The 25,085-nt window shown below is 32.6% G+C and overlaps 2 protein-coding genes across 3 annotated transcripts; one reads left to right on the top strand and one right to left on the bottom strand.

Moving 5' to 3' along the window:
* Window positions 1-2,198: 2,198 nt before the first annotated feature.
* Window positions 2,199-6,138, bottom strand: LOC111242282 (receptor protein kinase TMK1-like). The gene is made up of 6 exons (XM_022784800.1): window positions 6,087-6,138; window positions 5,108-6,032; window positions 3,859-3,994; window positions 3,574-3,750; window positions 3,327-3,398; window positions 2,199-2,222 (listed from the first exon to the last, which is right to left on the bottom strand). The coding sequence occupies exons 1-6, from the start codon at window positions 6,136-6,138 to the stop codon at window positions 2,199-2,201; spliced, it is 1,386 nt and encodes a 461-aa protein (XP_022640521.1).
* A 4,330-nt stretch (window positions 6,139-10,468) lies between these two features.
* LOC106772794 (guanylate-binding protein 4) lies at window positions 10,469-20,699 on the top strand. Of its 2 annotated transcripts, XM_014659386.2 has the most exons (17): window positions 10,469-10,736; window positions 11,394-11,496; window positions 12,475-12,544; window positions 12,651-12,689; window positions 12,780-12,897; window positions 12,992-13,049; window positions 13,837-13,901; window positions 14,092-14,098; window positions 14,210-14,270; window positions 16,385-16,444; window positions 16,555-16,574; window positions 16,671-16,736; window positions 17,546-17,713; window positions 18,326-18,583; window positions 19,084-19,296; window positions 19,548-19,819; window positions 20,170-20,699. In XM_014659386.2, exons 1-17 carry the CDS (start codon window positions 10,558-10,560, stop codon window positions 20,309-20,311), a joined length of 1,899 nt encoding a protein of 632 aa, XP_014514872.1. In that variant the 5' UTR covers window positions 10,469-10,557; the 3' UTR covers window positions 20,312-20,699. The 2 variants fall into 2 exon arrangements, with proteins under 2 accessions (XP_014514872.1, XP_022640377.1); XM_022784656.1 differs by lacking the exon at window positions 12,475-12,544 and having other exon boundaries at window positions 10,471-10,736.
* The last annotated feature ends 4,386 nt before the right edge of the window (window positions 20,700-25,085 follow it).

Below are 25,085 nucleotides of genomic sequence, written 5' to 3'. Positions count from 1 at the left end.
ATTAGTAAATGAATGAACATCACTAAATGGTTAACATTGAAGTCGTATTTTCATAATCATTCTTTAAGATTGATGACCTTTCATGAAGTAAGTTTGTTTTGAATGATTTGGACATCAAAGTTAAATGACTCAATATGTTTTTTTTTTTAAACAATTGTCTTATTACACTCTAATGTGTTGATTGTTTATTTTGGAATTATTTTGAATTGTGATGATTGTTTTATTTCTTAGACGAATTTACATTGTTTTGATTTAATGCGATGACCATTCATTTTCAAATGATCTCAGATTGTAAAAGTCATTTTATTTTTCATACGATTTCAAATATTGTTTTCATATGATGTGATGATTGTTCATTTTTAAACTATTTAGGATTGTAATAGTCTTTTTCTTTTTAAATGAATTTACCTTGCTTTGATTTAAAGTGACAACTGTTCATTTTCTAATGATCTCGTGTTGTAATAGTAATTTTTGATTTTTAAATTACTTCATATATTGCTTTGATTTCCATGTGGTGAAATGATCTTAAATTAATAGTTGTTTTGTTTTTCAAATGACTCTATATATTCTTTTGATATAATATGATGACAATTCATTTTCAAATGATATCAGATTGTAATAATCATTTTGTTTTTTCAAACAACTCCATATGTTTCTTTATTTGATGTAATGACCTATAATTTTTGAATGATTTCAGGTTGTAATAGTTTTTTTTCAAACAACTTCATATATTACTGTAATATGATGTGACGATTATCCATTTTCAAACGACCTTGGATAACTTTGGGATTAATTTGACATGATGGTCTATTATTTTCAAATGATCTTAGATTACTTTGATATGATTTCTTTGCAAGACTTGTACGTAAAAAAGATAATTTTATTTCAAGAATGTGTCTCATTAAAACCTTGCTAAAAAAAATCTTTCTCAAGGATAAAAATCAAGCCAAGAAAAAAATAATACATCATTCTTTTCCATTGTTCATTTATAATATATTTCAAAATGAGTTTTGTTCCTCTAAGAACTCAAATATTTCATTAATCAGTATTGTGTTGTTGGTAGAAAATTTTACCAAATAATGAGTGACTTTGTGACTTCACGCATAATATTCTATTGTTGCTTTGGGATCAACTTTAAATGTGATGATCATCCCTTCTCAATGAGAAATTTCATCAACATGTGTGGTGTAGAAATAATGTCTTGAGTTATTGAGGGTTCTTTAACCAATCAAAGCATTGTATAAAGTGTCAACTATCACCAAAATGTATCGAATCATAAGTGTTTGATGAACTTCACTCGTGTTAAGCATCATAAGCAAAACAATATATTCGTCCTGTATGTTCTTGTTCCCTTGCAAATCCTAGTAATGGGTTGAGTGTGATTGGATGATCATGGAAGGGTTGTCAAGATTTATGAATGTTGACTAATGAAGAACATTTGTTGAACTTCCTTGCTTAATAAAGCTCTTTCTAACTTTGTTCCTACTTGAAGTTAGGCATTTTTTGACTATTACATCTTTCTCTACCATGAAATGTGCCATGAATACCTCTACCATGACCTCCTTTTCAACTTTTAACCTTTGACCATAACTCTTATGATCAGACTAGCCATGTTGTACGAATTGTCTTAAGGCCTATGATCACTAGTGCAAAAATCACATTTTATGACGTACAAAAATGACTTATTATGACGTTGCTGTTGGAGGACATAGTTATGAGCGACATAGTAGATCTGCACATATTATGACGTAGCAAAAATTACGTCATAATTGCTTGAACATATTATGACGTAGCAAACATTACGTCATGATAACTTGAACGTATTATGACGTAACTAAAAAGTACGTCATAAAAACTTGATTTTTAAAAAAAAAAATTACATGCTTACATTTAACATGAAATCAATTTACAATTAATTTTTTTGTTTTATCATCTAATCCAATCAATTTATAATCAATATACTTAGAAGTAAATATATTTGATTGAATAAACAAAATAGAATTCATTTCATATATTAAATTGTCTAATAATATTTAATTGTTCAAAAAATATATCTTAGCTCCAAACACACAAGAATATTCATACCTCCAAATAAATAACATTTATATTCTTGTGCCTTAAGCGGGGTAGAATCTAAACCTTATTCATGAACTGCATCGTACGCTTAAAGTTGCTTTCATAATGGTGTTTCAATTAAACTATACGTCCATCTTGGAGTTCACCTGTTTAACAAATATAAGATTATAAAAAAAAAAAACAGTTATCTTTCCAGGAATCATATCTTATACATCAGAATAATTATATCATTGTATCAAAAACATATGGTATGTGACAGATGAATTGTATATGTGCATCATGGAATGTAAGTTATTTTGTTATCTTTGTAAACAATGTCGAAACCTCCTTCACCAAGTTCTCTAGAAGCATCAAAGTTTTTGGTATCTTTTTCCAGTTCCTCATAGGTAAAGACTTGGACACCAAAGTAGTAACTCCTAGCTACTGGATTTGAAGATTGGCAAGAAGATAGACTTTGAGACGTGATAGTAGTTGATGCAAAAGTGTCTTCGCTTGAAGTTGGAGCTATGAAGAGCTCCATACTTCTTGATTTTTGATAAATTTTTCTTCTTCTTTGTACCAAAAAGTACACATCCAAGAATGACGACAAGGACTACAACTCCTCCTATAGTAGCGTCTGATAGCAATATCAATAGTAGACATTAGTACAATTCTATAAACAAAATGGAAGGACTTAAGTATGTACTATTAAATTAACAAAATGAAATATACCTATTGCTACACCTACATTGTTACGTTTACTTGTAATATTCCAAACAAATAAGATGTTTAAACGATTAGAGGGATGAAAAGGAAAGGTAGTCAATACGGGAAGCTAATAAAGCCTCAATTTCTCTCTTAATGTAAAGTACATAATGTATTTATATTAATGTAAAGTACATAATGTATTTATATTAATGTAAAGTACATTATTATATTAATGTAAAGTACGTAATGCATTTATAGCTACGTACATAGTCCTTGACTTTATGGTCAAACTTTTATAGCATTTAAAGGTCTAGATAAGTAAAACCTCCTAATCTTTTGACCTGATGAAATCCTAAGGCCATTTTTTTCTTCACTGGACAACTAATTTATCAAAGAAAAACAATATATCGTGTTAATACTTTACTGGAATAATGTACAATGAATAATCGTATGTGAGTATTAAAGGTAACAATAAGTACATGTGTTATAGCATCTGACTATAGAGACTTAAACTGAGTTTTTGTTGGAGCAGAGTTAAGGTAAAGAAAAATTAGCCCAAAAACCTTTTTATAAGTCTCCCCTTCATAAAATATAATGATTGTCTCCTTGCCAGCATAATGAGTGTCGGTAAACATCTGCACACAAAAAAAATAAAAAACTTAGTAGTATTAATCTGGATGATAATATTCAAACATGTTTAACATAGTATTATAATTTTCTATAACATGTTTAATACCAATTATCTATTTAATAAAAGTGGAAACTCTAATAAGGAATTGTTGATGAATTCAGGGATTTGTTAGGTCTTACGGAAAGAGAAGTTGAGCCAACATGAGAAGTGAGTTCTTGTTTAACGGGCTCAGCATTGTGGAACACATTAGTAGGAGTTATCACCCAGAAACCCACTGGTGTTGAATCATCCTCTGCAATCCACCCATGAACAGAGTTATCTTTGTTCTCTATCGAGTATTGATATTTATCATCAACCTAAAACCCAACAAACATGTCTTCGATTCACACACATTAAAGGCAACAAAAAAAAATAGAAAAAATCAATGTCAATTCAACTAGAGGCATAACCAAAGAAAGAATCACCTCTCCTCGAATTTGTGGGTCAGTTGCATGGGTTAAGTAAACAACTTCAGGATACGCCAGCGCCTTGCCCGTTCTTCTGTCTTCTACAGTCGACATCTTCCTTTGCCTTGTATCAGATATGGCCATATAGTGGAACCTGCATCATTGGTTTGGTTGGTAATAAGTTACCATTGTTTTTTACTCTTCCACTTTTAAAACGATACTAACTTCAAAATAATCAAACATTGTTTTTTACAAGCCAATGAAAATTACTAACATTAATTTTTCCAAAATCAAAGGCAAATATTTTTTAACTTGTCTTACAGTAACAATTTTCTAGTTACCTGTCTTCATCGAGTTTGTAAACAATTCTAATTTGATAAGTCTTTCAGAATAAATTGTTTAATTTTGAAGAGAGACACAAACATTTCAAACAGAGATACAATTAAAGACAAAGTCGAATGTACGCTCACCATGGGTGAGAAGCTGTTCTAGATTAGCGAATTGAGAGGCTTTCGCAATTTCACCTAACAATCATAATAAGTTTTAAACTTATTTATAAATTTGCCACCACGTTATATATTATGACTGATGTTCATAACTCCATCATAATATGTCTTTTGCTTATTACAATATTGTCACCGGTCAACCTATTATGATGGATAGTTTTTATCCGTCATAATAGGTCTTTCATAAAAAGATATTTTTCTACTAGTGGATTGAATGATCTCATCAATTAGGTTTCGTAACTTATGGCATTTTTGGTGATAAATGCATTTCTTGTTTTGATCAACATATGATGGGATAGTAGGTTGTGGGAGTCATACTAAAGATTGTACATTTCAATTATCATTCAAATTGGTGTAGCTTTGGAAATGACCTACGTATTTCTTCTTAAAGATTTATATGTTGTTTAACATTAAGGCCTTCTTCATTCAAATGCACTTAAAACCAATGTATCTTCGTTTGAAAGGATTTTAATTCATTATACTTTTTTTATAGGCTTAATACCTCAAATGGTCCTCTGTTTTGTTAACTAATCTCATTTTGGTCCTCAAGTTTACAACAGTCTCAATTTAGTCACAATTTTTGAAAATATGCACCATTGTATCCTATCCGTTAAATGCTAGCAGACGGCGTTAAGTGAAGTCCACGTGTTGCAGTGAGAATGTGGTGATGTGTTTTTTTTTTTTCGTGGACTGTTTTCATTAAAAGAAGTAGTGGTGATGTGGCATCAGAAATTAGGATTTAGAAATAAATCAGATCATACATATGAAATTGGGAGTTAGGGATTTCAAATTGAACTTGGAGATTTCTTAAACTCGTTGCGAGAGGAAGCGATTCATTGTTGGAGAACACGAAGACAATCCAGGCTATTGTTGACGCAAACTTCAATTTGAAATCCCTAACAATGAAATTGGGGAAAATGGAAGAATGTCCAATGGCTAATGTGGATAGGTTCCAGGGAGTTGAGGCATGGTGGCTCTTCTCAGTGGGTGTGGTGATGGAAGTAAAATTCGAGTGGGGGAAAGGGCGTTGCAGTTCGATAGTAGCCATTAGCTTCTTCTTATCTGATTTGATATGCCAGAACCATGCTGCTAAGTATTGGCTTTCCTCAGGTCTGTCCTCGTCAAGTGCCATTAGTCCAGTCAATAGCTCCATTAGCACGACCCCAAAACTGAAAACATCCGCTTTTGTAGTGATTTTTCCTGTCACTGAAATATATTTGAACATTGAAATCAGGATTAGTATAAAATTTGAAGATAACAAATAAATTTGAAGATAACAAATATTGAGCCTCCTCTTCCAAGAGAGTGGCTCCAGTTCAAGGCTTTTCCAATGGAAAAGATGCTTACTTAGAGCCCCTTGTGGCATATATTCATACACCAGAATCCTTTCATTACCTTCTATAGAATAACCCAAAAGACATACCAGATGTCGGTGCCAGACTTTTGATAGAACCGCAATCTCAGCCTGGAATTCATCCAATGCCTTGCTACTAATCACACCAACTTCCATTCGTTTCACTGCAATTTTTGTTCCATCATCCAACTCTCCCTTATAAACAACTCCAAATCCACCACGGCCAAGCTCGTTCTCGGGCGCAAAATTCTTGGTCACGTTCCTGAGAACTTGGAAATTTGGAAATCTGAGCCCGGAGTGAATTTGAGGGAATCGATGCTTCAGCCTCCATGCTTCAAGCAAATACTAAATTCCATAAAAAAAATAGAACAAAAATCCTTCAATACCAGTACCAGAGAGACCGAGGAGAAGATCTGGTTTCAGATGTTTCTCACACATCTGAGGTGGAATTAAGATGGAAACACGTCACTCTTTGAATTTAATTACAATAATAAAAATAATTACAACTCAGCTAATATTAACGCCGTCTGCTAGCATTTAACGGATAGGATACAATGTGTGCATATTTTCAAAAATTGTGACTAAATTGAGACTGTTGCAAACTTGAGGATCAAAATGAGATTAGTTAACAAAACAGATAACCATTGGAGATATTAAGCCTTTTTTATAATTGGATCATTAATCGTTAATAAGGTGGATAAACAAAAGAAAAACATATATAAATCGTTCAAGGTCATCCTGAAATTGTTTGATACCTTATAAAAAAATTAACACTATTAAATAAGAAAGACCATGACTATTTATTTTTAAAGTTACGAAAATCAAACAATATAAAAGTTAAAAAAAAAGAGTCTAATTTCAAATTTTTACTTTTATGAAAAAAAACATATTTATCTCATTAAAGTATAATAACTTTTTTATTATAATAAAATAATTACGTAGATTCAATTTTATATTTGACATATTAAATACTTATTAGATTACTTAAAAACTAAAAAATACATAAAATAATAATTGATAAAAATAATAAATAATATTATCTTTATTCAATTAAGGACATGCATCCCTAAATATCAACCTAAACATTTATGGCCGGAAACAATTACAACATCAAATTCAAGTTCTCATTCAGGGATGCAGAGATATTTGTTCTCTTAACACTATTACATAGACTTAAAAAAGAGAAATATATATGTTTAAATCATAAAAAGTTGAATATTTAGTCAGATAAATTATGCATAATTTTAGTATTTTCTTCTTAATTAAATGTATTAAACACATATTTCAATGAGATTGTGTATATTTTAAATTTCTTTTGCATAATTTCATGTTTTCAATGAGATTTGGTAATCCAAAATTTTGGACCAGGGGTCACCAATGTTCTTGTTTGGGTTCACCTATGTATGAACTAACTGTGAATTTGGTTCATAAAGCTTATTTTGATGAGTTTATCTAAAAAGTGATTTTTTTTTCTATACAAAAATTAAAGGTATCATCTTTCATAATTAAAAATAGTTTATATCTAAGTTTAGAAAATTTTAATATTTTTTAGAAATTATGTAAACGAATTTATGCACATTCATTTATACATAAATTGTTTTAAATTTATCGTTTTATTACTTTGTAAATTCTAATTATGTAACATTCCATTTTAACTGCGTAAAACTACCAAAATAAATATTATAAAGATAATAATTAACAAAGCACGTGACACAGAGATACAATTATTATATTATAGTCATTCTTCAAACATGAACTCTATATATAAAATGTTATATATACAAACTAACATACACTGAATTTTTTTCAAAAGAAAAGGAATTATACAAAACATAATAAGTCATATCTAAGCTTCAACATCTCCTTCACTCTATATCGGATTAACTAGAATATCTTTATCTACTTACACAATTGTATATAAGAAGTAAAGACAAAAAAATAACAAAGATGAAATGGTAAGTTAATATACAAAAGATTTAATCTAAACATTTATAAAATACAACAACTCATATCAACACATATAAACAGTTGACACTATTCAATTATTCAAATACTTGCTTTGACATAGGGTCTCACTATAGGTGTGCACTCGTAGTAGTGCTAATACTTTGTAGAGTCATAAACACAAGGTTTATCACCCTACTACTCATGAGGTTAATCTTTCGTTCCTAAGACCAAAAGTCTAGGATAAAGACCTTTTGATATTCTCTTCAGCACCCCATTTATCTTTATATGAGTTGAATGATTGGTAGTTTATAAGGATACTACCATTTTGAGCTCCCATATGTCAAGCATACATTAACATTATCACATCATAGAATTTCTTCTTGAAATTATCTCAACAACATCTCAAATCTATAATAATCATGAACAAAATCTAAAATAAACCACTTCAAATAAAACACATTAGGGCTTAACACAAAGCCCATCGCGTTAGGGAGCACTCGACACCAATTTTTGGTGCTCAACACTAGAGCTCTCACATTTTCTCTCACTTAGTGCAAACAACCTGTCGCTCAGCGAAAAACATTTAAAAAGGTTTTAGACTTGTAGTGGTAACTAGCACTCATAGATACAAAGTCACTGCTCAACACTATACCATTCACAAAATGACTACTCTGTTGGAATTTAAGAGTATTAGAGACAATTTTCAGATTCATGAAGAGTTACAATTATTCATGAAGAGTCACAACCATTTATGAAGAATTACAATTATTCATGAAGAGTTACCATTCATGAAAAGCTACAATCATTCATGAAGAAATGTAACTAATCAGAATCTGGTATCTCTTGGATTTGAAAGATTTCTGATCAACATTTATATAAAGGGATCCTGTGCTTTATTGAAAGAAGAAACTTTAGAGTTTTCTCTAAATTCGGTCATTCTCTTAACACACAAAACAATTCCTGAGAATCATATTTTCCTGAGAATCATATTCTTGTTTAACGTTAATACTAAGAGTGAATATCATCGTTATATTTCTTCTTTGTATCTCAAAAGCGGATTTCGTGATCCCCTTCACTCTTATAAGGGACGAAATATTACTTTTAGGAAAGTGTGTATTCACGCCTAGAAGAATATATCAAGTCTACATTGTTGTTCATCTTATTTCCCTAAGTTCTTGGAAAATTGTTCCAACATGCTCAAGAGTGAAAAGGTGGCACTCAAAGATCTTGAATGAAAATGCTTTCGGACCTTCACAACTAAGCTTGCATTCAACGTCATACCAATACCACTCAACACCATATCAGAAACCTGCATATTCAATTATGTGATTTAAGGAACTAAGGACCTATTCAGATGATCAAATTGGTATTATGGACTTAATGCATGGTTCAAAAACACTTTTAGATGTCAAAATGAAACCAATTTACTTAGAAAGGCTAGATTCTTAGTTTGTCAACTTCTTAACATCAAAACAACCAAAATATAAGCAACACAAAAATTTTCTACATGCTAGACAACCAAATTTAGACCAAAACAAACATGCAGTAAAATTTAATACAACATCAACAACATTAAAAGGTGATAGTTAACTGTTATTTAACAGATGACTAAAATACTCTAGAAAGCGTAAAATAGCTCCAAAATCATAGGAACCTCTATCTACTCCTACGAACAACAGAAACACGATTACTGCATATTGTTAAAACCATAGATCGATAAAGATTCAAACTAATTACTCAAAAGACTTATGTTAAGCGACCCACATGCAATATATACAAGAAAAGACCAAGAAAAAGAGTTGAAAATCTACTTACTAAAAAGTAGAAACTGAAATCAATCTTAGAATCTCGGTTCTTTAATCAGACAAACAAAAAATAAAAACTCTTGATAAAAAGTAGAAAAACTTAAAAAAAAGTTTCTAAAAAGATGATTTGTTTTACAATAATAAAACTCATTTATATAAAAAAAATTTGAATATTAAAAAAGTCAAATTAATTATTTTAAAAGTACCATCACTCCTAAAATATATTTGTTAGATCTTTATAAATGGAGTAATCGGTAGGAAGATGATGTTAATTTCCTACACAATCATTTAACAAAACAAATTTAACTTTTATTACGTCACATTTAAAAGAAAACCCTTTTTCTGTTATTGCTGGGTCAAGAGAATATCGTTACTACATAAATTTAAAATAAAGCAATAGCAAGTAATGCATTATATAGGTTAAACAAATTTCTTTTAAAAGAAGGACTCGTTCCTTTCGAACATGCAAATTCAACGTTGCTATAACACATCATAATTATTAATTATACAAGTCTCAAGTTGCTTATAAGCATGACCAAATCAATTGCAAAAATTAATTTGGATAACACTTGGCAAATTCTTACTTCTTGAAGTTCCATATCATAAAAGTATAATATTTCAACATGTCATTTAATACGTTCCAAAACGTCAATGTTTTAGCAAAATAAATCCGGTAATTTGTAAGAATAATAATACGATGACACACTTTTACATTTATTTGACACAAAATACAAGAGTAAAATGATCTAAAAAGTGTATAATTTTGTAGTTTTTTAAGAAAAAAGAGAGTAAAAAATAAGTAAAAATAGTGTCAAATGAATGTAAAAAATTTAGGAGTGTTAAAAAATAATTTCGGAATTTGTAAACATGTCATTTAATACGTTTCAAAAACGTCCACGTATTACCGAAATAAATCCGGTAATTTGTAGACAAAGAATATTAACAAAAAGAGGGTGTGAACTTAGATATGTGAGTTTGGGAATAGCAACACCGATTGGGCCTTTCCTTTTACACGGTCTTCGTTTTACCGGTGAGAAAGAAAACGTTCCCCCTTCTGCAGGTCTTGCTTCAGATCCCAATTTTCCAACACATTCTTCCCTTGGTCATGAATAATACCATTGCTTCAACCCTCCAACTTCATTCTCCTTCACCTTCCTTCACGAAGAGACACACCTTTCTCTCTCTCTATCTCTGCATTATGGACTCTCCGTTTCCGCTTCTGCTTCTGTTCTTCCTCTGCCTCTCTCCCATTCCCTCATTCTCCATTGACAATTTCCACCAAGCGTGAGTATTGCTAAACTCTCCATTTCTTTCGCTTTCTTCTGTATTCAACTTATATTCAGCTCTCTTTCCTATTTCCGAGATCTGTGCCTCCAAAACTTTGCTTTTCTTCACCTTTTAGATCCTCGATACGCGTACATTGTTTTTCCCAATGCTAAAACTGTTTCACACATACGGGAAGGGTGATGGGATGGATTTTTGCCAGTAACGTGTGACATACACTGATTGTAGGTTGACTTGTAGGCTTATTGAATTATTCAGAACACGAATATAGGAAAAAGAGACACTACAGACTTGTGGCCACAACGAGAGAAAGAACATTTTCGAATTTGTGCTTTCCCTCAGATGTGTGTTGATATGTGTAGATTTAGTGCGGTGTAATTTCGCATTAGAGTTGTGCCGACGATAGCGTTCACTGTGTGCGTATATCTTTTTGGAGTATGGGATTCGTTTGTTGTTATTGTTAATGATTTATGCATGTAGTGAACAACTTTCTGGGATCTATTGTTATTCTTTGTTTGTTCCCAAGCGTGGTTTTAGTGACCTTCTCTAGGGCGTTGTACCTTCGAGTTCATTGTTTTCTTTATGTGAAGTGAGTTTTCCTTTTGGTTTCAAGTTGTGGGGAATTTTACTTATTCTTGCCATTTTTTGTATGCGCAGCTTTCCCATTGTGGAACCTGATCCTGGTCACACGAAACTTCGTCTTTCAAGAGAAGGTTTGGAGGCAATCGAGAGAATAACCAACCCCATTGCTGCAGTGGCGGTATGTTTGACTGAAACTTTAAAGCTTGCTTTATCTGTTTTGGACTTCGCCTGCTGTTTATGTGGATTAGTGTGAGCATTTGATCCATTTTGTTTGTTCTAACACTTGATAGGCAACAGTAGGCCGTAGATTCTACTTGAACCATGAGTGTAATGTTAAAGGCATTTGACCTTCTGCTACAAAGTGTGGTCATATAAATATATTTGAATGAATTAATCTTTTTAGAACTATTCCTGTGCAAGTGTTTTCCTAAGTGTGGATCTTTCGATATTTCATAAATTAAGATGATCATTACATTCCCTATAAGATGAGACAAAATAACTTCTTAAGAGATTAAAATTTATGGGAGGTTAAAAAACTACACATGTTGATGATCTTGTCTCTCCCCGCCTCCATATACCGAGTATTGATTTTTGTTCCCTAAACTATTTTCAGTTTTACACTTCGTCTTCAAATCAGGACCATCAGGTCATATTAGGAGAGGAAAGGACACAATCAATTATGTTAAGATCCTCTGTCATTTATGTAGGGTCCGTTAATTTTTCTAGTTTCTCTCTCTTATGGCATGGACATTAGTACCTTACACACCCTCCCATCTTATTAAGTAATGTGAGAAAATCCTAATCATTTATCTTTTCAAGAGTGTTTAAATAGTTTAAATGCTAGGTAAGTGTAAGTCTACCAGTTCAGGAGTGAAATCTTGATTGGTGAAGATGAGTGTCATTTTTCATTCCTTTCCCCTCATTGTATTTTTTTTGTGATCGAATTGTTTATTGTGCTGTAGTTTCACTATATGAACCTATATAACTGCTTTCATAATTGATGATTATTTTAATGTTATATTGGTAATCCCACAACATCCATTTGATTAGTGATTCATATTGAAGTAAACTTGTGCATTATTGAAGAAACGTTGTTACTTCACTGTCTACCTCTTTATGTGCTCAGCTTTTATCTTTTTATGGTTCTTTTTATCAGGTGATTGGGCCCTATCGTTCTGGAAAATCTTTTTTGCTTAATCAACTTCTCTCTCTTTCTTGTTACGAAGGTGTATCTTTTATAGCTACTAGATTTTTCCCACAATGCCCATATTTTGGAATTGTTTTGGAATATGTTTGGTTGAAAGGTTTAACATGATATTTTTTGTTTGGTAGGATTTGGTGTTGGGCACATGCGTGACACTAAGACAAAAGGTAGGTAGAGATTGCCATTTTTCGTATAATATACTTAATTGGATATAATATTTTAAAATATATTTTTAATCTCTTGGTTCACTTCTTCAGGAATATGGGTTTGGGGAACACCTATAGATTTGGACATTAATGGAGTAAGAACTTCTGTCTTTTACCTTGACACCGAAGGATTTGAAAGTGTGGGGAAGTCCAATGTATATGATGATCGGTAATTGCTTTTTGAGCATGCATGCTGTTTTCTGTGTTGAATGGTATGTGTGATTTTTTTTTTTGTTGGCTCTCTTTTGTATTTTCTTTTGCAGGATATTTGCTCTGGCAACTGTCTTGAGTTCTGTACTTATATATAATTTGCCTGAGACGGTTAGTAATTGCTGTCATCTCCCAATTTATTGTTTATTGCTGGTGTTTATCTTGTAATGTCAAATGCACAAAATCATTTGTATCAGGGATGCTTTCAAAGCGAGCATACTGAGTATGGGTTGGAGAGAGGATTTGGGAACCCATGAAATTGAAGCATGTGCACTCATTAAATAAATTGTGAAAAATAGCATAGTAGACAACTTACCTCACTATTAATAATTTGATGACTGATTCTAATATTATAAATTCTCCTATGATGTGCTAGATTGGTTATTGTTAGGGTTTTACACTGTTTAGACTTCAGTAGATTTGCTAGGATTTCTAGACACCTAATAAAAACTAAAGCTAGAAATTACCTAATTCCCAAATATAGGCTGTTATTTTGAATATATACCCAATGTGTTGAGAGCTATATTGATAATAAGTTAGTCAGAACTTTGGGCAATGTACATTTAAGTACAAGAGGGAAACACTTTGAAATACCAGAGAGAGAGAGAGAGAGAGAGAGAGAGAGAGAGAGAGAGAGGTGTCATTCTCTCCTTCTTGGTTTCTGGTTTTGTGACTTCTAACCAGGTATCTCTGTTCACCCATTTTTTTGCCCACTTTCATCTACAAATTACTGTTGTCCAATGTGGGCAGAATAAATATACCTGGTATTTACAATTCTAAATTTATAACAAATTATGGATTGCCTTGTCTTTGAACCATTTTGAAGAAAATTTTCTGATATCAAGTTTCAACTTGTTAGAAACTGAGTAGTCTTGAAATGTTAATTTTGTGTGTTCAGATACGTGAAGCTGATATCTCTCGACTCTCTTTTGCGGTTGAGCTAGCTGAAGAATTTTATGGGAGGTCTGCATCTTGATAAAATTTTTGTTTGTTATTAATAATTTTATCTTTAAGTATCAATGCTGCTCTCCCTATCCCTTTAATATTGCTTTGTAAAACCACTTCTTTTCGGGTTAAGTTATAATTACTAATTTGTTCGTTTAATTTGCAAATTTTGCTCATCCTAAATTCGCAACTCCGGTGTCTTGAACAGAGTGAAGGTACGCCAAGGCCTTAGAGTTGTTATCTAATATTCCTTTCTTTGTATTTTTTTGATGGAAACTTTGTCATTGATAAATTGATTTATATTTGATTGTTTGGATATTTTATAGGGTCAAGATATTGCATTTGAACCTGCTAAGCTCTTATGGCTCATCCAACGTGATTTTTTACGTAAGTTAACTTGGTACAGAAATTAGAGACTTAGAATTGAGGGAAAAACTTGCTTGAGTCAGCAAGTCAAGCTTGTAATTATATAAATACACTGAGACAAGATAGATCCCAAAAAGTATGGAAAGAGTCATACATAATCAGGAAAATATTCACGCCTAATTATGTATATAATGAACAAATAATTAAAATAGATATTTACAGCAACCAACGAATATTCTAACAACTCAGTATTCTCAGCCTTTATCAATCAAATTTACAAATAAACTTGGTCCAATTTCGTTATCTACATATAATCTCAAGATAGTCCTTTAAGTTGGTGCATATAAGTCACTTACATCTAACTTGCTATGTATGTAAGACACCTTGCCTGTGAAGAAATTGGTAGTTTAAGCAGGTTGATAATTGGAACTAATAAAAGACGTAATATTTTCTCTAGAAAAAATCCTCTCATGAACAAAATAGCAATTAATCCAATTTTGTTTTATTTTGCTTGTGAAATTATAGGAGTAGAAGCACTTTGCATTGTGAAAGGAACTTGGGTATTATGGGTTGTTAAAGTCCCACATTGAGTATGGGATGCTCGTTAGAGTATTTAAGTGTTTGGTTCTTCTCTCTTTATAGCTAGCTTTTGAGGGTGAGTTGCCCTAGTGCTTGGGTACTTGTTAATGGGTATTGGGGCTGGTTGTCGGTGTCTCTCAAAAGGCTGTCAAGATGTCAGCTCTTTATGGGGTGATGCTATGATAGGAACTTGGGTATTATGGAGGCCCAAGTCACTACTGGCAAAGCTAAAGAGAAGTTGAGGATTCTTCTCTTTCTTGTGAAACTAAACCGAAGGAAAATTAGTTGTTAGAATTTGGTTTTGGATGGTTCATAATTCTTATGATAGCCATGAAAAGTGTAGATCATGCAAATATTGTCGAGCTTCCACAATCTTAGATACTTGATAATTGGCCATAATGGGTACTTGCTAATGGGTATTGGAGCTGGTTGTCGGTGTCTTGCAAAAAGGCTTATCTATCAAGGGTTTTGATTGGTGTCATATACAGTGAAAGCTGTCGAGATGTCAGCTCTTTATGGGTGATGCTATGATAGGAACTTGGGTATTATGGAGGCCCAAGTCACTACTGGCAAAGCTAAAGACAAGTTGAGGATTCTGCTCTTTCTCGTGAACCTAAACCGAAGGAAAATTATTTGTTAGAATTTGGTTTTGGATGGTTCATAATTCTTATGATAGCCATGAAAAGTATAGATCATGCAAATATTGTCCAGTTTGTCCACAATCTTAGATAGTTGATAATTGGTCATCAGGAATTTATATTCACCAATATACTGGGTCTATTGAAATATGGTGGAAGTTCATTTTCAGTGTTGTAGAGAACAACAACACAGCTGCTGGGTTTTACTACAATGAACACATCAGGATTTCTTTCCTTTCATAACACGTGGTTTTACAACAAATCATTTGGTATTTTTGAATCAATGGACTGCCACAAATGTGACAAGTTGACAGTCAGCTTGTCCCATATTCACAATCATCTTATCATACATAACCATGAAAACATTCTAGTCTAGTTACTAATATGATGTAAAGATAACAAATGAGTTTATTAATGGCAATCAATAAATAGTCAAACATAACCTCAGCTTATATAATCATGTCCACAACGAAATCTCAGAAGCAATGTCACATAATTTAGACAGAATCTGAACACGTTAATTAATAATTTTGTTGCTCTTGTTTTACTTTCTATGACAAGTCTTTTATCCCTCTTGTTCCCGGTCACCAATCTGCCATCTCATTAAATGCTTGAGTTAGTAATGAATTGTAGGCATCACATCCCTTGTTACTGCGCTTGTCAATTATTAGACATAATAAAATCATTCAAAAGTTTTCACCTCACAGATTAAGCTTTAGGATGGTTGGTCCTTCACATGATGTTAGAGCTTTTGATTAAGTAGCCAAAATATTGATCCCTGCAATCCATTTTTCTTTGAAATAAAATTTGAGTTTCAAAAGCTTGTGCATTGGCTTCTTCTAGCTCAAAGTGCTTGCGTAAGCAGCCAGTTATATGTGAATGGACAAGAAATGTGATATTTTCCTTAATTGTCTACAGAAGGGAAATCGGTGCAAGAAATGGTGAATGAAGCTCTCAGACGAGTCCCCAATATTGATGGTTTGTTTACACCACTTCTTGTTTGCATAAAGTTTACTTTTTCCATGCCTTGGGTTTCCATTTGTTTTAAATTCAATGATCTGATGGAAGGTTTTCTTACTAAATTGCAGGGAACAAAAATATTGATGTGGTATTTTATCTTCTAAATTCAATTTCCGATTTTCAATAAAATAGTACCAGTCTAGGATTGAATATTTTCTATAACACTAAAAGTCAACTCCATCAGGTCAATCAAATCCGAGATTCATTGGCTGTTATGGGTGACAACAGCACTGCCTTTAGCTTACCGCAAGTATGTCTGGTCCCTTTGTTCAACTTTTCTTTGATTCCCTACTTTTTCAACCCAAATTTGGTGTTCCTTATCTTTATTTCTGTTATATGGAGCTTTGAGTGTAAGTAAAATGGTATGAAGATGGAACCTATTGTAGTTATCTATTGATTTCCACGGGAGAGTGAGTGATTTCAACTGTCATCATAGCTACCCTATTGTATATCATATATGTGGCAAAGAAAAATAACAATGTTTTAAGTTTATCTGACATTAACATTTGCTTGTGTGGTTTTCTTTGAGCTATCACAAAAAATCTTGCGTCTTCTGCTCTTCTCATTCCAATGTCTTGATTTAGGATTTAGAAGATAAACTTATAAATGATATTAGTGTCCAAACTTGGATCATTAGGCACATGACCATTTTTCATCCTTAATTGTGTTAGTTGTCTCCTGCTTAGTTCTTAAATGTATTTGAGGAGCACCAATGGCAGGTTAAGCCTACAAGGCATAAAGGCTGTTATTTGTTTGTATTGTTATTTTATTGCTCTCTTTATTAGGATTGTGTGATTGGGAAAAACCTTGGCTTTTTTGGTCATGAAGAATGATATTGTAGTATTGGAAGTAGTTTATTTCTGAAAAACGACTTTAGGTGTTTTTTCAATTAATAATTATGCATAGTTTTCTTTTTATTTTTTATTCACCTGCCTGGCATAGTAGTTGCCGTCTGTGTTTGCATATTTCTTGATGTAAAGTTTATCAATATTTTATGTTTAGTTTTTGATAACCATTTGTGAGTTGATATATCTAATTGTTGAGACTTGATGTTAACAGCCACATCTTCAGCGGACAAAACTTTGTGATATGAAGGATGTGGAGCTCGATCAATTATATGTCAAGAGAAGGGAGCAATTGAAAGAGCTAGTTGCTAGCATAATCTCTCCAAAGATTGTACAGGGAAGGACTCTTACTGGAAGGGAGTTTGTCTCCTTTTTGGAGCAGGTAATTTCATTTTGAATGTTCCTATTAGAGGAGAGACCAATTACAAATTGATCATAATTGTGTATGTAGTGAAGTATCAAAATATTTACGGAGTGTACACGTTTCTTTTAATAATAATCAATGGAGAACCTTTAAAGAAGACTCTGCATGTTCTCCAATCTCATAACTACTGTACAATAGAATTTGCAGATCAATTACGTGGGAAAAATGATGGCTGAATCATTCATAGTGATATACTTCTCTTTACGTCCTTTATGTAATTGTTGGTTTTCTTAAAGAGAAGCAAGTTGTACTTTGGATTCAAGTTTTTGTGGAGACAATTTAATTATGAATATTGGAAACCGAATTTTTGAATTTGTCATCTGCAATTGTTTTCGTTGGTGAGAGTATAATGAATTTATTCCTAATATTTTTCTGAACTTGACACTTAACGAGGTGCTCATATTTTACCATTTTCGCTTTCTTTTACAAGAATCTTCTTTTTGCGAGTATTTCACTCGTCAGTTCTCTTATTGTCAGTTTTAGACTAATGATGAAATGAATTAATGCTTTTGATGCGACTTCACTCTGTGATTCTCCATTACACGACTTATTTTATCCTTTCAAATTTAGATACTTGAAGCCTTGAACAAAGGAGAAATTCCATCAACAGGCTCTCTCGTTGAGGTTTTCAACAAGAATATTCTTGAGAAATGTCTGAAGTTATACAGTGAAAAGATGGCAACGTTAGTTCTACCTATTACTGAGGAATCTCTGCTAGGGGCCCATAATAGGACTAAATTTGAAGTCATGCAAGTTTTTGATCAGCAGCATTTTGGTCGTCACCATGCAAAGAAATCAGTTGTGCATCTGGATGAAGAAATCCAACAGGTAGCGTTTGAATTATTTTAGTAGGCTGAAGGCTCAAAATATCCTTGGTTTATTTCTGTTAGCAATTAAAGTTATATCAGCAAAAGCTAGTTCAGTGGTTTTCTCTGTCAAATGTATTTTATGTTTTTAGTTTAAAAAGGTTCTCTTCAAAATTAAACGAATTAAGTTAATAAATAAATTCTCTTTACTGGTATTTTATATGTTTGGAAAGATCCTGTATATGATATTTCATCTTGTTGGAGTTTTCAATCAATCAGATAGAGCAGCATGTCTGTCCGGAAAATAACAAAGACCATGTGGACTAATTGAATCTTATCATGGGGTGCACAGTGGTAGAGTCAGAACAGTGAGATTGTGAGGAATTGTACCTAGTAAAATATACCATATTAGGGTTATATTTGTTTATTTGGTGATCTTTGGACATTTGCTCCGCTCTTCCCTGGTTGTGGAATTTGAATCTGATGATTTAAACTTAAAATTTGTTGGGGATAATTATGCAGGTATATAAGAATATTGTTGTGCAAAACGAGCTTCAATCTTCAAAGCTGTGTGAGGGTCTGTACACCAGATGTGAGGACAAAATGGATCAACTTCAAGTTCTCAAACTTCCTTCCTTGGCAAAATTTAATGCAGGTTTCCTGCAATGCAATAATAGTTTTGGGCATGAATGTGTTGGACCTTCAAAACCAAAATATGAGCAACGCATGATGAAGGTCTGATAGATTAACAGTGTTTTTTTTTTTTTTTCTAATTTATTTCTTGCGGGGATTATCTTTTTTTCTGTCAGTCTGTATCTCTATTCTTATTGTAGGTGTGACAGTATTCCTTACACATTTCAAGTTGACCATTTTGGCCATATTGGGCTTAACATTAAAAATGGAACTATTGCAATTCTCCACGGAGTATCTAAATTTTGCTAATTCATAATTCTTACTGCTTTTTGTTGTAACTAATTGTTATGCAGATGTTGGGGAAGTCTCGGTCTCTGTTTATAAAGGATTACAACCAAAGACTCTTCAATTGGTTGGTGGCCTTCTCTCTAGTTATGGTAGTGATTGGCCGTTTTTTTATAAAATTCATTTTGATTGAAATTGGAGCATGGGCACTCTTCATATTTTTGGAGACATACACAAGAATGTTTTGGTCAGCAGAGGCACTTTACTATAACCCAGTTTGGCATTTTATAGTTGCAACTTGGGAAACTGTGGTTTACAGTCCTGTCCTGGATCTTGACAGGTAATTTGAACCTTTTCCTTTGGCTCTTCGAACTGAATTTATGTCAAAACCTTTGCATCAGTTGCTATTAAAATCCACTTTAGATATGATTGGTTAGTGTTACATTACATTTCTGCATTTGATTCATGCTAATGAAAAGTTGAAACCAAGAAACCTAGGTGTGATACAAATGATGTAAATGCATTATAGTTTCACTTTCTTGTCTGAGTTCCACCTTAGTTCGATTTTTCTATTCATGATAATTGTTATTAAAATTCTGTTTGTAATCTGTTCCATGCTTGTCTTTATGAGTTTTTGTGCAATGCTGGTATTTTTATATTGATATATAATACTTTTGGTGCTAAAAACAGATGGGCTATTCCTATCGGTGCAGTGCTGTTATTGTTTATTCTTTATTGGCGGTGTTATGGGAAAAGGAAACATGGTTCCCACTGGCTATTACCTTTATACAGAACCAATAAAAATGGTTCTAATCGACCACGAACAGACTAAATCTGTGATGATGGTTGCAGTTGCCGGCGTGTTTCAAGAGTTTGGCATGCTGCTCCGCAATTTGTCCTATATGGCGAGCTTTTTATTTTATTTTTTACTTGGAGCTCGCTGGCCCCTTCATCTCCAAAAGGTTCTTCTGCGGTGAACTGAGGGTGACTGACCAAGTAACTTCTACAACTTTGGCCCCTCAGATGTTCTTTGTTGCCACAACGGCACTGTATCTGATTTTATTTGTGTATCATTTACCAATTACTTATATAGGATTGTAGAGTAAATTACATGTTATATATACTCTGCTGTGCCACAATCATGTGTGGACGTGTAAACTGGTAAATTTAAAGTAGAAAGGAAAAATTGTTTATTCTTTTTTCTTGTTTGCACTTGGTAAGTAAGAGCGATTCCTGATATCACAACTTAATTTGGGGTTTATCCACCTTGCGGGATGGGGGAATATCTCCACACTCAATTATTTTTTTGGTGTTCGTAATGCAATACTCCAATTTCTGTAGAACTAGCATCATCATTGAGTACTGAGAAATATAAGAATAAACCACAATTTTTTCATTAGTCGTATACAATTAACAACAAACTGGGATATTTTAAGTAGAGGTGTCAAAACACTTGGTCTCGATCTATTATGGGTTCATTATTTAGTGAGTCGATTCAACCTAATTGATTTATTAGTGAAAAAAAATTGAACTTGACATGACCTATCATGGGGATGGGTTAAATCTCAGAGCTTTCATTTTAATATTTTGTATAATGATTATCTTAACAAAAAATATTTATTAGAAAAATTAGGTGGGTTGATTAGTCAATTTGATTCACCACGGGTTCTACTCGGATGAGTTGGGTTCTTAGTGAATTGAGTCCAAAATTGATTCATATCGAAATATCAAATTTTTTTCATCCTAACACGGTTCAAACCCGTAATGGACCACGTTGGCTCATGGGTTCTAACTCGTTTTAACAACATTAATTTCAAGTATGCAATGAAAATCAAATACATTTAATCACTAAAAGGATATTTTTTTGGATAATGACAACACATTGATGGTAACAACACATAGATGTTGTCATGACACAACATAAATGTGTATTTGTGATGGATACATATGTTGCTATGTAAATGTTTCTTGATGATTCATATATTTGTTGATATGTTGTTTGGTCTGCATACTTTTGTGATTATAATTGTGTTTATATCTACTGTATGCATACTAAATGTTTTGTGTGATAAAATCACTAGCACTAAGCAACTCTGTATGAAATAATCAATTACAATGATTATGTAATCAATTAAGTTCATCAGATAACTTATGTTTTAAACTGTGGCAAAACAACAAGTTTTAACTGATTACATTGAATGTAAAATCGATTAAAACTCGTGTCTTTGCGAACATCTTTTTGAAATGTGCTATGATGAGTTTTTAAGAGAAAAATTTTTCAATTAAGTATGTAGTCAATTAAGTATGTTATAATTTGAAAATTGTTTATGTAGTCAATTAAGTATGTTATAATTTGAAAATTGTTTTCAAGCTAAGTCTCAATGGAAATAACAATCATATTTTTAAATATGTTGACTAGCATTTTTTGCAAATCGATTACATTAATTGTGCATTCAATTAGAACTGTGTTAGTTGTAATTATGTTACCTCTATTATTAATGTAACTGATTACATTACTAACGTAATCGATTAAATTGCGTTTGTCATGAGAAAAACTATAAATTGACACACTACACACAACTCTGTAACAAATTGATAATTCTAAATTTTCATATTTGATATCTTTGATTTGAGAAAAGTGTTACAGGTGTGTTGAGACGCTCTAAGAATCAAGACTCAAAGAATTCGAAGAAACTTGAAGGATTCTTGAGAGAAAAACTGTGGACGTATTTGTTAGAATCGCTGCAATGGAATTATTAGCGTGGAATAACAAACCAAGAGGGGGGTGAATTGGTTATATGACTTTTTCGTGCCTTTTAGTATCTTTCTCAAATTCACTTACTAAGCGGATAATTAAACTGAAATAAATAGAGTAAGGAAGAGAGAAAAATTGCACAGATGATTTTATCCTGGTTCAGATCACAAAGATCCTACGTCCAGTCGCTTGTCAGTCGCTTGTCTCAAAAACAAGATAAACCTTTTTCACTAAACACAAAACAATTACAATTAATAATCACGCAGAAAATTAACTTGTAAGAGTTTAGAATACCACCTCTCTTGAAACCACAAGAGATGAACTTACACCTCCTTTGAGTCTTCACAAAGGATGACCACCTCCTTCGAATACTTCACGAAGGATGATTCTCTTCCAAGCACTTCCTCAGACGCACCAAGGATGAATAAGCTATTCCTCTGTCACCGCAGTAGCACTTCACAGCTTTGCAGACAAGAGTTTCTTTAGTTTTAGCAATAACACAATGTTCTCAATGATTTCAGATGTTTAAAGCACAAGGGAAGAGTTAATTCNGGTAGAAACACTGAGCCAAATTTATAGACTCAATCCAAAGCTCTTCCATTTTTCGAAACTGGCCATAATAACGTATTTAATCGATTAATATTAGTGTTAATCGATTAAAATGAGTACAACGGTTAGTTTTTCAAATCAGAAACCACTAACGACTAGTACTAATTGATTATTCTTAATTTTAATCGATTAACTAATCGATTAAACTAGGAAATAATCGATTATTCCAGAGCCATTTGGGTTTGCTGTGCCAGCCTCGTTTTAATTGATTAAACCAAGTTTTAATCGATTAAAACAGCTTGTTTTTGATTCTGAACAATGATTAATTACATATAGAGTACATGAATCAAACCCTATTACATCTCTACTCAATAATACATCAAATATGATTATTACAAAAGCTTTTTAATGATAATGGACCTTCAGATAGTCTTTTTGGATCTTGTGTTGTGAAATTCTGTACATCATCAAAACTTCATCTTTAAATTTTTGCTAACAGTATTGACTGACCATTCTACATTGATCAGAAATGTGTTTTTGCAATCTTGGATTGGGTTGCCTTGTTCGTGCATGACAGGAAGAAGAACAAGGGGTTCTTGACTTTGAGAGGTGTTCTCAAAGGGTACTACAGTGAAGACGTGTGGTTCTTTATGCAGGTGTTAGCTTTCTATATTTGATTGTTGAGTGAGAGATGTTTTTACATTTTTAGAGAGTTCTTTGTAAAACCTTTGGTGTAAAACTCAAATCATTATATTGAAAGCGCCTTCAATCTAAGGTTGATTGGAAGGAAAACTAGATGTAGGTATTCAGGCCGAACCAGTATAAATCCTCTGTTTGTATTTCTTTCCTTAACTCTTTCACTTACATTGCATACGTGTCATTGCTTAGATTACAAGAAAGATTAAAGATCATTCAAAGTTTGCGAAAAGATTTAAAAAGCAATTGTTTTTATTAATCACCCATTCACCCCCATCTTAGTGTGGAGAAACAGGGCACTTCTTTTCTAACAATTGGCATCAAAGCTGGTTTTTTTAAAAGTTATTTGAAAAATAATCGATTACTCTTTCTGTGAAATCGATTAATTGATCCTGATGACCTCTGTTTATCAAGCCTTCGGTGGAGGTGCTTCTACAAATAGAGCACCTTTGTTTGCTGAAGAGAATCATCCTTTCTGGAAAATTAGAATGTGAATCTTTCTTGAATTTGTAGATAAGGGCGTATGGGATATTGTGTTAAATGTTCCTTTTGAACCCACTAAATTAGTTGTTGGAAAACTTATTTTGAAAAACTTTTCTAAATGGAATCAAGAGGAAAACAGAAGAGCTCAATATGATATAAAAGCTAGAAATGTTATCTCTTCTGTACTTACCATTGATGAGTTTTTTAGGGTGTCAACATGCAAAACCGTAAAGGAAATTTGAGAAGTCTTAGAGGTGACTCATGAAGAGACTGATAAGGTGAAAAAAGTCAGAAAGAACTCTGTAATCTAGGAATATGAAATGTTCAAAATGAAGGTTGGAGAGAAAATTTATGATGTAAAAAAGAAATTCACCCACATTGTCAGTCATCTGATTGCACTTGGCAAAGTTTTTAAGAAAGAAGAAATCAATATAAGGATCTTGAAGAGTCTCAACAGAAGTTGGGAACCAAAGGTAACAACTTTATCTGAATCAAGAGATCTAACCACTATGAATATGGCTACACTTTTTGGTAAGCTTAGGGAACATGAGTTGGAGCTAGGAAGATTGAAAGAAGAAGAAGAATCTGAACAAAAGTAGTCAATTGCTCTCAAAGCAACCAACAATAAAGCCTCCAAGAGAAATGAGTTTGAGGTTGATTCTGATACAAACATTCCAGAGAAAAAAGTGATGAACATGATGGTAAAGAAATTTACAAAATTCATGAACAATAGAAATGTTGTATCTGATTTTGTAGGGAATTCTAGAGAAGGAAAAAGGAAAGCAAAAGCAACAAATTTTACATGTTATGAGTGTGGGAAAGAAGGACACACCAAGCCTGACTTTCCAGATTTGAAGATGAAGCAGAAAGTTGATGAGAAATACAATCAGGACAAAAGGAGGATGATGGGTGTCGCCGCCCAATCAAATTAGATGTGCAATTAAAGTGCAGTATAAACTAGGGAATGATCCCAAGGTCGTCTCTCAAGGACCAATTGCGGTTCAGAGTCAAGTCTAACACGAAAGGGAGGGTTTTGAAAAGTGTTTTTTTTGTGAATGCAATGACGAAATTAAAATGGAAATTCAATGCACCAAACATAATTAAAATCATTAAAGTAAACAAT

Source organism: Vigna radiata, chromosome 8, assembly GCF_000741045.1.
Source record: "Vigna radiata var. radiata cultivar VC1973A chromosome 8, Vradiata_ver6, whole genome shotgun sequence".
Taxonomy (NCBI): domain Eukaryota; kingdom Viridiplantae; phylum Streptophyta; class Magnoliopsida; order Fabales; family Fabaceae; genus Vigna; species Vigna radiata.
The sequence above is the reverse complement of the archived record's forward strand: the minus strand, read 5'-3'. Positions and strand labels throughout refer to the sequence as shown.

What these genes read in the sequence shown, in the direction of transcription:
- LOC106772794 (XM_014659386.2), top strand. Translation starts at nt 10,558, where the DNA reads ATGAATAATACCATTGCTTCAACCCTCCAACTTCATTCTCCTTCACCT. An exon ending in TCCAATGTATATGATGATCG is followed by an intron (nt 12,898 to 12,991) that starts GTAATTGCTTTT and finishes TTTCTTTTGCAG; the next exon opens with GATATTTGCTCTGGCAACTG. An exon ending in GGAACAAAAATATTGATGTG is followed by an intron (nt 16,575 to 16,670) that starts GTATTTTATCTT and finishes CAACTCCATCAG; the next exon opens with GTCAATCAAATCCGAGATTC.
- LOC111242282 (XM_022784800.1), bottom strand. Translation starts at nt 6,138, where the DNA reads ATGTGTGAGAAACATCTGAAACCAGATCTTCTCCTCGGTCTCTCTGGT. An exon ending in CCTAACTCCCAATTTCATAT is followed by an intron (nt 3,995 to 5,107) that starts GTATGATCTGAT and finishes CCAATGATGCAG; the next exon opens with GTTCCACTATATGGCCATAT. An exon ending in AAGGGGAGACTTATAAAAAG is followed by an intron (nt 2,223 to 3,326) that starts GTTTTTGGGCTA and finishes TTTGTTAAACAG; the next exon opens with GTGAACTCCAAGATGGACGT.